Raw genomic sequence first — 17,371 nt, forward strand, 5'->3', positions numbered from 1 at the left:
TTAATTTAATTTTTCAGTTGTCAAAATCATCTCACATGGATTCATTTAATTCTGAGTCCGAGGACGTGAACGCAGCCAAAATTTCACCAGATCTTTTCCCTCACAGGTGCAAACAGCATCTACTTATACCTAAATCCTCACAAAGTTGTTTGTTTCATCTAAACACACTTTTTTTTACCTTGCAGTGATGCAGTGTATGAAGCCTGACACAGCAAAGAGAATAAAAAAAAAAAACATGGAAGTAGAGCCAGAGGAGGTTTACATCTCTATACAGCATGCAGCACTGGTCCCTGAGCTTCCTGAAAGAACCATTCCATCAATAAATTAGGGCACCAGGGCTTGCAGGAGATGAAAAATGAGTCAATTTTTGAGGTGTGCACAGGGAGCATGGGATGTGATTTGGGCACAGGCGTCCCACAGAGTGACATCATATGAGAGGGGAATTGTGATGACGGGCTGAGTGAGTGTGGGTTACTATAAATAGCAGCACATGCAGCAGAGATGTCCATCAAAGTAGCCTGGGATATGATGGCAAAGGGATGGCTTAGAGATGCATTAAACTCAAGAGTACTTGGATCAAATGGGAAAGAGCAAGAGGGATAACCCTACCTTCACTAGCAAGTGACAAAGTGGCAGACGATCATTTTTTTTCTATATACAGTCTCCTCTGAAACTATTGGAACAGCAAGGCCAATTCATTTGTTTGTGCTGTATACCAAAGACATTTGGGTTTAAGATCAAAAGATGGAGATGAGACAAGAGTCTAGGATTTCATCTTCTATTCCCTGGTATTTATATCTAGATGTGTTAAACAACATAAAACATAGAATGTTTTGTATCAGACCACTCAATTTTGGCTAGCAAAAGTATAGGAACAGATAAGTCTTGAAGTAAATTAAAGTAAATGACACTTAATATTAGGTTGCATATGCCTTGCTTGAAATATCTGCATCAAGTCTGCGGCTCAGTGACATCAACAAATTGTTGGATTCTTCTTTTATGATGCTTTTCCAGGCTTTTACCGAAGCCTCTTTCAGTTAATGTTTGTTTCAGGGGGTTTCTCTTTTCAGTCTCCTCTTCAGGAGGTGAAATGCTGCTCAGTTGGGTTAAAGTCTGGTGATTGACTTGGCCAGTCTAAAACCTTCTACTTTTCCCCCTGATAAAGTCCTTTGTTGAGTTGGCAGTGTGTTTTGGATCATTGTCTTTTTGCATAATAAAGTTTCTCCTGATTAGTGTGCATGCATTTCTCTGTAAACTGGCAGACAAAATGTTTCTGTAAACTTCTGAATTTATTCTGCTGCTACCATCATGAGTTCCATCATCAATAAAGATCAGTGATCCTGTTCCAAAAGCAGTAATGCAAGCCCAAGCCATGACACTACCGCCACCATGCTTCACAGATGAGCTCGTATGTTTTGGATCATGAGCAGATCCTTTCTTTCTGCACACTTTGGCCTTTCCATCACTTTGGCAGAGGTTCATCTTGGTTCCAGAACTTGTGTGTCTCATCTCTGCATTTCTTTGCAAATTCCAGACTGACTTTCTGATTCTTACTGCTGATGAGTGGTTTGCATCTTGAAGTCTCTTCGAATAGTGGCTTGTGATAACTTCACCCCTGCCCTGTGGAGGTTGTTGGTGATGTCATCAGTTGTTGTTTTCCTTGGCCGGCCTATTCGGTGTCTGTTGCTCAGTACACCAGTGGTTTCTTTCTTCTGTAGGACGTTCCAAGTTGTTGTATTGGCTATGCCCGATGTTTGTGCAATGTCTCTGATTGATTCTCCCTCTTTCCTCAGCTTCAAAATGGCTTGCTTTTCTCAGATGGACAGCTCTCTGGTCTTCATGTTGGTTTATCCTTTTTAACAACAAATGCAGTCTTCACAAGTGAAACTGAAGGCTAAATCCAACGGTAGATGTTCAGAGCTATTTATTGTTTAAACAATCAATTTAACAGCACACACCTGGACAACATGTTTGAATATTTTTGCTCGCCTACAAATTGGGTGGTCTTATACAAAATATGCTATGTTCTATGGCTTTTAACACATCTACATATAAATATAAGGAAATGAAATCTGAAATTCTAAACTTTCTTCTCTTACTCATCTTTTGTCTTCAAACCCACATGTCTTCAGTCTACAGCAAAAGCAAATGAATTGGTCTTGCCGTTGCAATAGTTTCAGAGGGGACTGTATTTGCACAATATGGTGCCACAATTTCAGTAACGGTGACAAGAAACATTTGAATTGAACTTTTCTCAATTCTATGCGATTGAAGTATGACGTGTAAAAGCAGCAAAGCCAAAGGATTGGTTCAAATGATTCCTTTGACCAATCCAACCAATTAGGAGTGTGGTCTGTTATTTCTTGAGTTCCCCACCCATAACTTTAGTTCCTACCTGCGATTAGTTCCCTGTTTGACAAGCAAAATGGAGCAAAAAATATATATAACCATGGTTTTATTCCGTCATATACAACATCTCATTAAATATCTCACAAAAGAAAAATAAGAGTTGGCAGGAAGTACCAATGATCACTGCCATCTCCGGTAAGTGTATGTAGTTAGTACAGTTCGTTTGCTTTGCTTAATGAATTTAGTATGAAGACATCCATTTACCATGTAAAACAAACAGCCAATTTTCACACATATTAATTCATTTGTGTTTAACTGGTTTGCTTTAGAAACAAAGCTACTACCTTTTCATAATACTGGACACTGCACGCCCACAAGCAACAACAGTAGCAGCTGCTACATGCCCACAACAGACAAACTACAAGCGACAAGAGTAACTTTATTTTTTTGTTAATGCAAATGTAAGGTAAGAAGAAAGGAAATGGAGGACAAACTTGAATAACATATTTAGCTGCAAGTTGCGGGAAAACCTCCAGCAATGATATGGATAACAAATGAAAGCTGGAAGAATAGAGCACAAAGACAAGATGAAGAAAGCTGCTTCCTGCTGCTTTGCTCATCATCTCATTTTCAAAATCAATTATGGATCAATGTGCTCTTGGCTCTTTGGACGTTTATGCCAAAATCACATTAATATTTCAACCTCAGAGAATCCACTTTACTTGCTTGCACCTTCAAATTGTGACATTTTGTATCTCCGACTATTCTGGCATGTCTATTTAAGTGCCACCTCTATCCACTTTTCTTTTCTCTTGTATTTTTGATCTCTATCTCATTTTTATAATAAGGCTCATGTCCCATTTCAATCTTGCACTGGGGCCCTTTTAATTGGAAATGGAGGGAATACTCTGTAGATTGATGACTATACATACTATGTTTGTGGTCTATCAGAGAGTGAAATGAGATCAGCTGGACCATCCCTTCCATTGTTTCTCTCCATCTCAGCATGTCAAAGAGATAAAGCCAACCGGCAAGGAATTATTCAATTAATTCAGCAAGCAGTGAACGCAGCAACCAAATCCTAGGGAGGAATGATAAAGTTAAGGTTAAGTTTACCTGGGGTTGAAGAGCTGCCTGACCTTTTGACACCTCCCTGCTGAAAGAGGGTGTCCTTGCCGACCTCAACTACCTGGACTTGCAATAAGGGGGCACTCCACTTCATGGTGTACTTGGGCCCTACTGGAACCAGACTGCTGATGTCTGGGGGACCCCTAGTGGCAGAAAAGAAAAAGAAATGCCATTCAAACACTCCAGGAACATTGGCGACAGAGCCCCCACCCCACCCCCTTCCACCAGTAGTTCTACTTCTGCCATCTTAAGGCCCCTTTCAATATTTTAATTAAACACAAATTAAGTTTGTTAGATGATCCCTTGGGGACTCAAAGGGATCAAGTCAACATGACTGTAGATTTCAGTAACAAAATTTGCCCTGGAGCCATTGCAAGACATCTGACTCCATTTCAAAACAGCAATACCAGAAACACCAGATGAGACTTTTTATAAATGTTAATCGAAGCAATAAAAATTTTAGCTGCGTAATTCAAAAGAAATAGACCAAGGCATTCGCTTTAACTACACTGTGCTTGCTACCAAGAGCTCTGGTGGCATAAAATAAAGGGGTGAAAAAACACAACCTCCACCATAGGATTGAATGTGGTATGGCCAAATCCTAATTCACAGGTCTTGGGCAATGACAGTATGTCTCTGACTCTTACATAGAAACAGCAGATATTTTATTCCTCTACAAATGGCAGCTGAACATTTTGGACCTTACTGAATTTTCAAAGAGTGATTATATGGAATTAAACCAAGTTGTCTTAGTGTTTTGTTTACGTTTTTCAATGGTTTGATTTGTGCAGAGAAGCGATGAATACAAGGGCAGCGAGAGTATTGTTAACGCTGATCATGATGATGTAACCTTAGCTGTAGACTAGCTAATGGCATTATGCCATGCTTCTGAAAATAAACTACAGTAAAAAGTACTGTAATTTGTACTGTGATTGGACCTTAGCCTTTACTTTTTACTGTGGTGCTGTCTATTTGCTTCCATAAAGGTAAAAAATAATAATAAATAAATAAATAATCCACTTTAAGCCAATTATTAACAGTAAATGAGACAAATGCCAAAAAAAATAAGCCATGTTTTTAAGTATTGTTCTCCTTAAAAAGAGTGGGAAGGCTTAGTCATGCTAACTCATTTATACCAGCTGGCCCTGAATACAGCCTTCATTCACACTGAAGAGCCCAGCGAACTCTAACACAAAGGAAGTAGACATTCAGGTTCAGCATACTCACTGGAATAACAGCCATTAGTTTCCTTCAACCTATATATTTGAATATAACAGCCACACTCTTCTTGACCAATCTAGTAAAGTCACTCATGGTCTTTAAGACATTTAGTAGGGCTCCCAAACCTCTTGGTCAGTCAAAAGTGTTTTATTTTGCAAGGACATCTGTTGTGGGTTGTTCTGCCAGCCCTTTGTAATCATAGATACCCAAAATGATAGAGGAAGAGCAGAGACCTTGACAGCTTGCCTAGTCATCTTCTGCTGACATTTGTCACATGTCTGTTTTACAATTTCCACCCAAAACAGAACAAATGGAAATTTATTTATCGCCAGATCTTATATCAACACATACTTGCTGTGTAGGGGTCTTCAACAGCATTTATTGCTGAACTACTTCTAATAAGACATTTTGCATGAGGCCTTGCACCCCGTGTTTGAAAGCTAATGTTTATCTTTGCTGGAACTGAAGCGTTTAAAAGCTCTACCACTGGGTGACTCAGCATAATTGTCATGTTTGCAGGCAAAAAAAAAATATATATATATATGGGAGATGTTGCAGCTATGTCACTCAATCTTAACCCTGAGCCCCTTGGCTCTGTTTACAGATCCAAATGAGAGTCACGGTCCTAATGAGAACAGAAAGCTCATTCTGGGGAGTCCGAGGGACAAACATACAGCATTGCTGAGCCAAGATCTAAACCAGAGACAAGCCTCCCCCGGGGAACTTCATTCAGTGGAGCCAAAATAGGCTAGGTGCCACTGATACTGCACTGGGATAATGCTAATTAAATACTACATTGGTTATGCTCTTGATACCAATTGTATCAAGCACTTACTTCATAATTCCAGCTGACGCTCTCGTTTCCCAGTCGAACAGTGGCAGGGATTCAGTGAATATCCAAGCCACACCATAAATAACAAGGAGCCTAGAGTCTCACTTGATTTGTAGTAAAATAAAAAATTGTTATGGCTTTGACAAAAAGCTGAAGGTGCAAATCTTGGCAAATGGGAGAAATAATAATCTTTCCCACACTGTAATGGGAGATTGGGTCTTGATATCCCACCCCAACTTAAAAATTATAAAGGGACAAGAAGTGAACATTATTGGAAATGGACAGTTTGGACCTAATGTGTTGTAACTGTAAAGAATCCTTCATCAGAGCCATCTTTTATAGTACAGGAAAGTAAACAAGTCGCTATCAGGAAATCTCATCTGCTCCCAAGGGTGGAAGATTAGCTTAGCTTTTGTTACTACATAGATACCATTTGACATTTCGTAAGAGTATTTGCAACTGTCATTAGGATCTCACTCAAACGCTACAATGTATGAGTTTGATGTCATCCCATTTGGCTTTGCAAATGATTCTGTGACATTTCAAAGGATAAAGAACTTGGTGCTGGCTTACCTTATATAAACTGTAGTGTGATATTGCAGTAGCTACCCAGTACTTTCAGCAGTATACCAAGGATCTATCCAAATTGCTGAGCCAGCTTTGAGATGCTGGTCTGACTAAAAAGTACCATTTTGTAAGACTTTGGAATGCAAAGTCACACCAGATCAGGGGTCTCCAATCTTATCCAAAAAGGGCTAGTGTGGCTGCAGGTTTTCTTTACAAGCAAGCAGAAGCCAAACCTGATGCCACCTTTAATCAATTATTCTTGGCCCTCATTGAAACCATTAGGTATGGCTTCTGCTTGACTGAAACAAGCCACACTGGTCTGTTGCAGAAAAGGTTGCAACATGCTTGCTCCAGAAGGTTAGACAAATAAAAAAAAAACAAGTTGGTCAAAGAATTCCCTGTACCATCCAACATCGAGCAAGTGAGATATTTTGTCAGTTTGTCCAGTTATTTTAGAAGATTTGTAAACATTTTTGACAATAACATATAGGAATTTTCTTGGGTTAGAGGCATTCCAGGGGCCGGCTGTCATAAATGATACAGTTTCGTTAGGCTATGCATCAGTATGGGACACAATAAAAGAGTTTTGGTGTTTATTTTTAGAAGCCTATTTGTGAGATTAGAGTTTAAACATGTATTAGGTGGGGGTACATGCATCGAAGAAGGATGGTCTATAATACCACTATAATATTACTATAATAATTGCATAGAGAACCTTGTAAAAATGAACACTCCCAATGTAGCGGGTTTTTTTTAGCCATATGTGCACAAGGCAGGCTATGTCGTATTTCTATATGAAACAAGTCTCTATTATTTGAATTGACTGAATGCACCATATGATTATTCCAATGAATATCCCAACCATATGAATATCCCACGGAAGCCAAAAAGATCAACCAGAAATATGTCTACAGTGTACTTTGTAAACAAACAATGCACAATCAACACTGAGATTGCGTTGTCAAAGTTTTTGTTAAGGGCAAACTGAGTCAACCTCAAAAGAGCAGTGTTTAAAGAAGCTACTGTATAACGATTACTGCAATGGACGGAAACAGATGTCGGGCTAGGAGAGAAAAACTTTGCTTGTTTACGTTTTATTCTGCAGATCAATGACACCATCATAAAGAATCAAACTGATGGGGACGAAGGAAGCTCTTATGCTTTTGATGTATGGATATAATCCTTATAATATAAACACAAAGCCATTTGTTCCTAGATTATGCTGATCCTATTTAATGTTAGTGCCATTATAGCTACATAAATAGAAAGGAAAAAAGACTCGGCAAGACAGACGGCACATTTAGTCTTTCCTATTGAGTGGCTATCAGTCAGAAAGTGATTTCAGGGAGGAGTAGGAAGACAGGTTAGTGGTCACTCAATGGAGTCCATTTTTCTGTAACACTCACTTTATGTTGATGTTCGCACAGATGAGCATGTTGCTGAAAAGGAAGACTTTGCGCTCCTTGGACTTGAGAACCTGGCCACGCTCACCGTATACCGTCTCGCACAGCGTTTCGCACAGGACCAAAGAGCTTTGATCTGAATTCAGGACCTAGAGAGAGAAACAGCAACTACATAATAATGCAACAGTGATATAAGTTCCTAGATAAATAAATGCCATACAGTCCAGTGAAGTAAATCCGTGAGGTTTGTTTTGCCCTTCCTTGCCTCTGAAGCCAGCTGAGTGAAGGTCACCAACCATGCCATTGCAGATAAATGATTTTAACGCTAACCTCATCAATACATCATTACTATTTAAAGAATCAAGGCTGGAGATAACCTGTCACAATAGCTCGTTTTTTAGTCGTTCTGAGCTTTCTGAACCAGGGCATAAACCATTAAGAGAAGCTCAGTGTTCTCATGTATTCTGAGGGTATTTCCATCAAATTGTGTAAAAGAAAGTCAGAAAAGTTACTAAATGTTCTTCATGGATTTACTGCATATGCAGTAGAGTAGAGCTAGCGCAGTAAGGCTAAGGTTTTTTATATTCTACTCCATAGTCAGCAGACACAGACAAGATAGACAGAACTGCAAGAAAATACTCTGCAGTTGCACTGAAAAGCTATACGCATTCAGTATATGACATACAAATCTAATCATTCACTGCACTACGCTGATATAGTATTATTCCTATCTACTGTATATTTCCTCCATTTGGCTGATGTTTTTTTCCAGAGTGACTTACAATTAAGATAGGATACATCTGAGCAGTTGAGGGTTAAGGATCATGCTCAAGGACCCAACAGAGGCAGTTTGGTGGTGCTGGGATTTGAACTCACAAACTTCCAAGCAAAAGTCCAATGCCTTAACCAGTGACCTACCATTGTCCAAATTAATCAATTAATTTTTATTTGAAGTCTTGTTTCTCTTGTTTCAAGATATTCCATCCATCCATTGTTCATACCGCTTATCCTATACAGGGTTGCATGGGAGCCCGGAGCCTATCCCAGGGAGATAAGGGCATGAGGCGGGGGACACCCTGGGCGGGGTTCTAACCCATCTCAGGGCACAATCATTCACGCACTGCGGACAATTTTGGAAACGTGAAGCCCACATCACATGTCTTTGGACTAGAGTAGGAAATCAGAGTACCCAGAGGAAGAAGATGCAAGCACACAGGGTGGAGGTGAAATCTTTAACCTTAGCGGTTCTACAAAGTGCTTCTTATTCACCCATTCACAAATACACACCAATGGTAGCAGAGCTGCCATGCAAGGTGTTAGCTTGCGATTGGGAGCAACTTGGGGCTCAGTGGCTTGCCCAAGGACACTTTGGCATGTGGAGTCACGTGGGCCAGGAATTGAACCGCCAACCCTACAATTAGCCGCCCAGAGAATGATGAGATTTGGATTTGAAATGGATGTGAGGTCTTGTTTCTCTTGTTTCAAGATATTCTAGCTATATATTGGGCCATATTCAGAGTTCCATCCATCCATTGTTCATACCGATCCATACTGGATATTCTTTACACTTGTACTCTGTGTTATCTAGCCTCATCACATAACACGAATAAACCTTTAGCAGTAAGTGTACTGCGAGCTCAGTAGTTCAAACAAATACTGTGGTTTTGCATGATCATTCAAAAAGCACAGTTCTAAAATAAACAATGCATCTGTTTTCCTTCCTGAGATACGGTCCAATGTCGCATCAGACAAAATGAGTTGCTGATTCTATAGGGAATAGAAAGCTGCGTTGAGCCTTTGTTGAAATGCATTGAAAAATTAGAAGAGCTGCTGAGGTACACACTCTCCCTGCTTTTTAATATGGTTTTTAACATGCCCTTGTTGAGTTCTCCTCATACATAAAATCCAATGTGTACAAAGCAAATCAAACATTACATTTTTGAAATATTAAGTATTTCTCATTGCTTGTGTTTACATTTATAAACAGATGAAATCAGCATTTTTTTAAAGGAAAATTGCACCACACTGTGGATAAGCTTCTGATGTTAATGTTGAGTCGACACCTTGAGCCTTCAAGAGGTCATGCAACTTTACTCGAGTTGTTAAACTAGCAGAATTCTCCTTAAAGAAACAATCATCCCTGATTGACTTGCATATTAAATCTTTATGATTAATATGTGATCCTCAGTGCCACCCGATGGAAATAGACGTCATTTTTTTATTTGCTTAACTGTTTCCTACACTACCCACAATCCAGTTTGACTCCTTGCTGATCTCTACTTAAAGAGCACAATGCAGGATCACTTTAGCCTTTTAGTCTGTCCGGCTCTCTCGCCTCCTTATCTAGGCATTCTGCTCAAACAGGTCAGCTTCCAAAGCTTCAACCTTCATCCTAATACCACCATCATTGTCATCATGCTCATCATCTCATAGATCGCTAGCTAGCTGAGCCAAGTCTCAGGAGAGTGTGCAGAGTGAGTCTCATTCTGGGACAGTGAGTCCAACACTTGTTATTCTACGTTGGATTTCTCGTTAATATGATGTTAAATGTTGCAGGAAAATAGTGAGTAAATAATTGCTTTTTATGTTTTTAGGAGCTAACAGCAAAACACTACTAAACATTATTGTAATATGTACAAGCAACATCCACCTGTGACGTTACCGTGACACACAAGTGCTTACTTCCAACAGGAATAACAAAAATACAGAACTGAGCCAACAGGAGGCAAACAAACTGCCATCCATCCATCCCGGTAGTGGGGGAACCTGGAAATCAGGGCACAAGGCAGGGGATACCCTGGAGGGGGTGCCAACCCATTGTAGGGCACAATCGCATAGAGTACATTGAGGAAACCCCCAAAGCACAGGAGAACATGCAAACCCCGTGCACACAAAGCAGAGATGGGATTCGAACCCCCAACCCCGGAAGTGCAAGGCAAGTTTTAAGCATCACAAACAAAACAAAAAAGGTACATAATGCCAATTAAATAATCCACAAAATTACACATGTTCCACCAGGGACAGTTTTGTCCAAATACTTGTCGGGACTCTAAATTATTTTTATGCTTTATAATATGCAGGTGCACCTGGAGGATAAACCAATTAAGCCCATAGATCTTAAATTAAATAATAGTCATTAGTGGCTACAAGTACCTTATTAGAGTGATCAAGATTTCAGCATTTTCTAATTAAATTGACATTGTTCCCAATTAAATAAAAAGACTTTAATCTTTCACTTAATAACACTTTATTTTAGAGTACTATATAATCCTAATTATTTATTACTACATGCAAATACAGCATGTAGTAATTATAAGTGATGCCTGGTACAAGTACATAGCAACTATCAAAACTACTTGATTTGTACACTAGCACCTGAAGTGTCAATAGATACAGATAGGAAATAATGAAGTATGTACATTTATATGATGTATATTTGGTGTATACTTGGCAAGATGGAAATTTAAGTAGCATGTAACTGATGTGGAAAAAAATACCAGGTATACAGAAGTACTTAATGCTGTTCCATACTGTTTACTTTCCTGAATCTGTTATATAGAATTATAAAATTTTGTCAACATTTTATACCGACAAATTCTGATCGGTCCAAAGGTGTTATTCGAATCACAATGTATAATGCTCTTGTTCTAATACGTATATTATATATATGGTGAAGCTTTCTGTACAGAGATCTTAAGAAGAACATTTATGGAAGGAGTTTCCAGTGTCAGCTCTTGCTAACAGTCAGTAAGTTGTCTGCCACAGGAAAGTCTTCAGGACAGAGGAGCTTGCACTTTGCTGTTTCTCAGTAACATAACAAGCTAGTGAAGAAACGATGGTTTATAGCTACTATAACATAAGTGACAGTAGGGATTTTCATATTAAACCATAATGAACTTTCCTTTACTTTTACACTATCCATTGTTACCCAGATGAGGACGGGTTCCCATCTGAGTCTGGTTCCTCTCAAGGTTCCTCTCATATCATCTTAGGGAGTTTTTCCTCACCACCATCACCACCGGTTTGCTCAATTGGGATAAATTTGCAGATTTAAAATCTGTATACCGTTTTTATATGTTTCTGTAAAGCTGCATTGAGACAATGTCCACTGTAAAAAGCGCTATACAAATAAAATTGAATCGAATTGATTTTTACACAATTCAGTTATTTTCACATGGTGTCATTTTTCCGATGTGAATTCATCACGTGAATAATTCTTTTGGAGATCGCGTATTGATTTCACGTGCATTTTCAGGGCAGAACAGTACTGAAATACAACTTAACATGCGATCACTTATTATTCATGTTCATTTTTTTTTCCATAAGGCAGGTTTAAGCAAAGGCAGAAAGTGTCTCCTCCAGAGCAGCGCTGTAATATGTACTGTATACAGTATGTGAGTGTGTGTGTGTGTGTGTGTGTGTGTGTGTGTGTGTGTGTGTGTGTGTGTGTGTGTGCACGAATAACAGCAGTGAGAGAATGATGTGTGTGTTAAACAGAGTGACACACAGAACCTTCCCACACACCGTTTTTAGCTGTCTTGCTCCAGTAACTCAGATAGCACACGACAAAGGATGAATATTTCATTGAGTGCTTATGGCCTAATAGAAACACATTGAAATTCTGCCCATCTCGCTCGGCTAAATGAAACTCCACACAAAAATCGTCGCTAGAATGGAGACAAAGAGGCAGTGGAGAAAAAAAATAGAGAGAGAGAGAGAGAGAGAGAAACATTTAGAGACAGGAAGTCATGCTTGCCAATTAAATGTTTCATTTACTCCTTAATTTCTCTTTTCCTGCAATGCATTTGGTCAAATCTGCAGCAGCTGGGTTTTCCATGATCATGGTAATGGATGAGAAAAACCCCTGCCACTGAGTTCGGGGTGTGTTCCTGACCAATAATGTACCATCAGAGGCCACTGATGACTGCTGTTCATCAGGACTAATGCGAGCCATGTGTGCTATTTCACACCCAATGTGTGATTTCACAATGTGCTCATGATGAACAGAATATTTAGATATCTTTAGGTGGAAGGAAGTAAATCTGCTGTGTGAATACAAATGAATTGAGCAAATTATCATGTCGAATGATCATTGAGCCCATGAGCCGGTCTGACGGAGCTGAACAACTGGTATTATAAAAAAAAAAACTTAATGGCTACAAGACAGTATATAGTTTTGTTTTTTTAATATTTCAGATAATTAGGTGATTATTCATCCTGATCTCACACGAATTTGGAACGAACAAGAGTGATGTGGTTACTTCCCTACTGAAAAAAAAAACAATTAAAAACCTTCAAACCTTCAGAATTTATAATGGTTTTAATGGTCATAATGAGAATTGTATTGGTTTTAATGGAAACTATAATGGTCCCTGTGGATACTTTTAATTTGTTGCCTTCTATTGGTGGCATGTTATGTCTAGTGGATACCATTAAGGACCAGTTATGGTAATGGTTTCAATGGTTAGCTGATGGTTTGTAATGCTGTTTGTAGTGGAAATCATTCGAATTTCTGTGATGACCGTAAAGGAAGATGCATATTCATAACTTTTCAATTGCGATTGTAATAAATGAATTTGCAAAAGGTAGGATTTGTTAAAGTTTAACATCTTTTTTTTATTATTCATTTACTTTTAATTTGGAATATTTTTCATTTTTACTTTTAACTAATCACTGAAGTCTATTATTTTATTTGAGCATTTTATTTGAATGTAGAAATAGATTTCAATCAAATTTAGACATTGATTTTCTACCAAAAACTAAATAACAGATAGCTAAATGCATACTTCATCAAAAGATACGATGAGTCTTCCATCCATCCATCCACCCATTCGTAACTCCATACCTTATAAATTCCATTGAAATACGACTTCCTCTTTCTAGTGACTGACGATTTTAAACATGTTGCTTTTGGCAGATATAAGCTAATATTCCATTGATTCCTCAATTTTCTAGATAATTATTGCACCTAGTGGCCAAAAACAGGAACTAAGCACTAATAGAGGCCCATTGGGGCAGAAATCATGCTGCCTCATGCTCGCTCTATGAGGAGAAGCAGCAGCAGACCGGACAATTAATGACAAGGTTACCATGGTTATGGTTTTTATGCCAAATTGGTATAGTTTAAAAAGTTTACACTGTGGCCGTTTAGATCTTTTTTATAGCAAATAATCTGAATACAATCTAACCTATTTCTGCAAAATGTGCAGACAGTGTGTCTATGATGTACAGAGAAATTTCTATTGTAAGATATATTGTGATTGTAAGATTTTAAGGTTGTGGGTAAGGGAGATTACAGAGTCAATATTGTCCTTACATCAGAAATGCGTGTGCACCACGGTGATCTTGTTTCCAGTTGAAAGGCTTGAAAAATAATTTGAGATAGACTGGAAATTTAGCTCAAAACTGGCAACCCTGACTAGTAATATTACCTCTTGTACGTCTAAAACTGCTCAAGACAAGCTGCTAGGCTGTACTCTGGATGTTGTCGACTCTCAACTGAAGTATATTACGGGGTTGCTCGAATAATTCAATAGATAGTCGCCTAGAGCATAAGTCACATGTGATAGCTTCTTGATTTCATTTTGTTTGAGTCTATGTTGTTATTAAATAATGTCATCCTGCCCCACCAAATTCTGGAGTCATGAGCCATTGCTGATTTTGCCATCTTTAGGAGTTACACTGTAAAGAAACACTGAACTTGAGAATTATAGCGTTACAAATAAAAACAATTGTTTACTGTCCTAGAATAGAAAAAAAAGTGGTTTTCTTATAAAATTGAAACAATGTTTTCAGTTTCTCATATAAAGTTACCAGTGTGTGTGTCTGAATGTGAGTGTGTGTGTGCATGTGTGTGTGTGTGTGAGAGAGAGAGAGAGAGAGAGAGAGACAGAGAGAGACAGAGCGAGAGAGTCAGAGACCTTGCTAAGTGAGCGGTCACTGACGCTGCAGGCGAGCTGTTGGGTCTCTGTGATCTGATCTGCCACTCGCTTTTGTTCATTCAGCTTCTCAGCCAGGGTCTCCAGCTCGGTCAGAGCCAACTGCAGAGGCAAACGGTCCACATGTCCTTTTGGAGTGTTTTTCAGCATGTCCTGAGAGAGAGGGAGAGAGAGAGAGAGAGAGAGAGAAAGAGAGAGAAAGAGAGAGAGAGAGATGGGGGGTATTTAGTTGTGGAATGTTATTGATTATGCACTAAAGAGTAATGGTAACTTTTCTTTTCAATATCTAATGATGTCTCCAAAACTATTGAAGTGATACTGTCCAAAACAATAAGCCATCTACAGAATTGTAATAATATTATGTATATATAATATCTAATAATGTGCTTGGCAATCCACTAAGTAGGGAATAAAACACTTTGGGGCATGCCGTTATAGGAAAACGATCAATCACGAGTTACTGTTAACATCCTGAAATTGATTCTTTTTCTACAACAGGTCAGTGTTTTAGTCCAGTTATACTACAGTAATTTGCCAACGCTACTATATTTTTAAAGAATGATACTGTCTAATGTACATTTTATCCTTTTATAGTTACGTTCAATGTTGTGAACCATCCACGAAACAAGTTACTTTCTGTGCAGTCTTCCCACAAGCTAACTACAGGATGTGGGTACGGTATATTCATTGCTACGCATCAGGTACACTCTGACTGGTTAGCTGGGAGGCGTGTCTGATTGCGGAACCCAGAAACGCGTTGATGAGACGTTGTGATTCAGATTAATATTGGTTAATATTGTTTAAATCAGAGTAATGTTGTACAGAGTACAAATCTAGTCCTTCTTGTTACTAACATGTATTCCTGAAATGCCCTTAAAATATACCTCAAACAGAAAGGAAGCGTTTGAAGCAAAACTATTTCAGACCATTGACTTTGCTGTTGTGACCTGTTTGGATCAATCCAAAAACCTAATGAGACAATTCACTGGTTAGAATGATAATTTAAAATAAATCCTTACAATAACAGTAGGGGAACAATCATGCACTAATACCTGAATTAATACTTACTTAAGTATGAACTCATGATGAGTTAAGATAAGTACTAATCACAAAATAATGCTAGCTGTAACTACGACATGGGTCTTATGAATTCACGCGTGAATAACGACCACCTTACGTACATTATTACATGTTTGTTAGTTAATGCATTAATTAACACATAGGAGTAAACTAAATCAAACATGCTCTATTAGAAAGAATGATCAATTTGAATAAATGTTACTGTATTAATTTCACCATTGCGGGTAAAGGAGCAGTGCCTCGGGCCATCGTCACTCAGAGCACTTACTAGTACAACAGTGGGATTTGAAGAGAAATGGATGGAAGATGACGCAAAATGGGTTGAGATGAAATTATTGGTGTTTATTATTAGTGCGTCTTTCTACGTTGGATAAGGAGGATCAATGTAAATTATGAAAGTAATCCAGCGCCAACCAATCCATGATGTTTGTGTACGCAGCTGCATATGGCAAATTATATAAACCATTTGAAATTATGTTTAATTCATATTCTTTCTTATAGAGCATGTCTGGTTTAGTTTAACCCATACATGTTACAGTAATTAATACATTAACTAACAAACATGTACTAACGTACTGTACGTAATGTGGTCGTTATTCACACATGAATTCATAAGACTCACGTCGGAGTTAAGCTTAGCTCTTCATTAGTTCGTGATTGGTCCATGCCTTAACTTAACTGTAAAGTGTTACCAATCCTGCACTAACTACAGTCTCAGCCAACATGAACATAATGATTAAATAGAAATCAACAAATTGTTGTAGTATAAGAGAAATAAAACACTTTGGGATGTACTGTTATAGGAAAATAATCAACTTCAGAGTGGTTACTGGAGGAACTCTTTGTGTTTTGTTTTTTATTCAGGGCCAACTTTTGAAAAATACTAAAAGATGAAATGAGTGTCATGATGTTTGTCTGATCCATTTCATTTGATGGATAGTAAGCGTGCATCCAGCATTGCTTTCATAAGTTATGAAAGGCTTACTGTAAGATGTCCTTTTTCAGGATATTCACACAACAGTAGTTGATGGAACACATTGATTTGTAACCTCTTTTGCCTGACTTTTTAGTAATTTGTGTAACATTTGCAGAACATATGGACGGAAACCCTATGGGAGCAGCTCGGGTGCCTGGTGTGAGGAGAGCAGCATATTGTGCACCCAGTGGGACTCATTATCAAAAAAGCTGTGCTACTGGAGCTGTGATCATCTCAAAGCTTTTAGTGTGTGTGTGTGTGTGTGTGTGTGTGTGTGTGTGTGTTAATGAGAGTAAAAAAAATCAATATTCATTGGGCAATACTAGTGTCTAGAAGAGTTCAGAATGGCTTTTTAGAGATTTTTGTTGTCGTTATGTTGTTGTTTCATTTATGGTTGTTTCATTTAGGCTTGTCACTATTATGCCATCATCCTGCCCCCTGACTAGTAGTATCATCTGTGGCTCTAAGAGGGGAAAAGAAGTGGGCGTGGCCAGACATACTGTCATGTAATGCACGTCATGTGCATGTTACACATTACAGCTTTAAAAATAAATAAATAAATAAATAAATAAAAATACAGGAATCTGGTTACGAGTTGGCTGTAGCACCCATTAACACGGTCAGCAATGCTTACAAAACTGAAGTCTGGACTTTACATAAATGTAATGAGTTATTACCTGTAACTAAGCTAATTTGCTGTATAGTAGAGTAGCGCTGATCAACTGCAAGTTGATTATTTATTCAATTATTTTCTTCATTTAAATCTCCATTTATGTTTCACAAGCAACGACATTAACAGCTTTATCTGTCTGGCAAGCTGGGACAAAGGGAAGCTAAGATGTTTTGTTGTTGCTCTGCTCGGAAGTCAAACAGCAGG

The 17,371-nt window shown here is 38.4% G+C and overlaps 1 protein-coding gene across 2 annotated transcripts in view; it reads right to left on the bottom strand.

The window, feature by feature from the left end:
• arhgef10la (Rho guanine nucleotide exchange factor (GEF) 10-like a) overlaps positions 1–17,371 on the bottom strand; it is a 147,246-nt gene that overhangs the window by 92,259 nt on the left and 37,616 nt on the right. For both annotated transcript variants that reach the window (XM_053653400.1, XM_053653399.1), the window contains 3 exons: positions 14,421–14,591; positions 7,504–7,649; positions 3,466–3,620 (listed from right to left, as the gene is read on the bottom strand). In XM_053653400.1, coding sequence (XP_053509375.1) covers positions 3,466–3,620; positions 7,504–7,649; positions 14,421–14,591 — 472 coding nt within the window. The remainder of the gene's footprint in view (positions 1–3,465; positions 3,621–7,503; positions 7,650–14,420; positions 14,592–17,371) is intronic.

Source organism: Ictalurus furcatus, chromosome 21 (assembly GCF_023375685.1).
Source record: "Ictalurus furcatus strain D&B chromosome 21, Billie_1.0, whole genome shotgun sequence".
Taxonomy (NCBI): domain Eukaryota; kingdom Metazoa; phylum Chordata; class Actinopteri; order Siluriformes; family Ictaluridae; genus Ictalurus; species Ictalurus furcatus.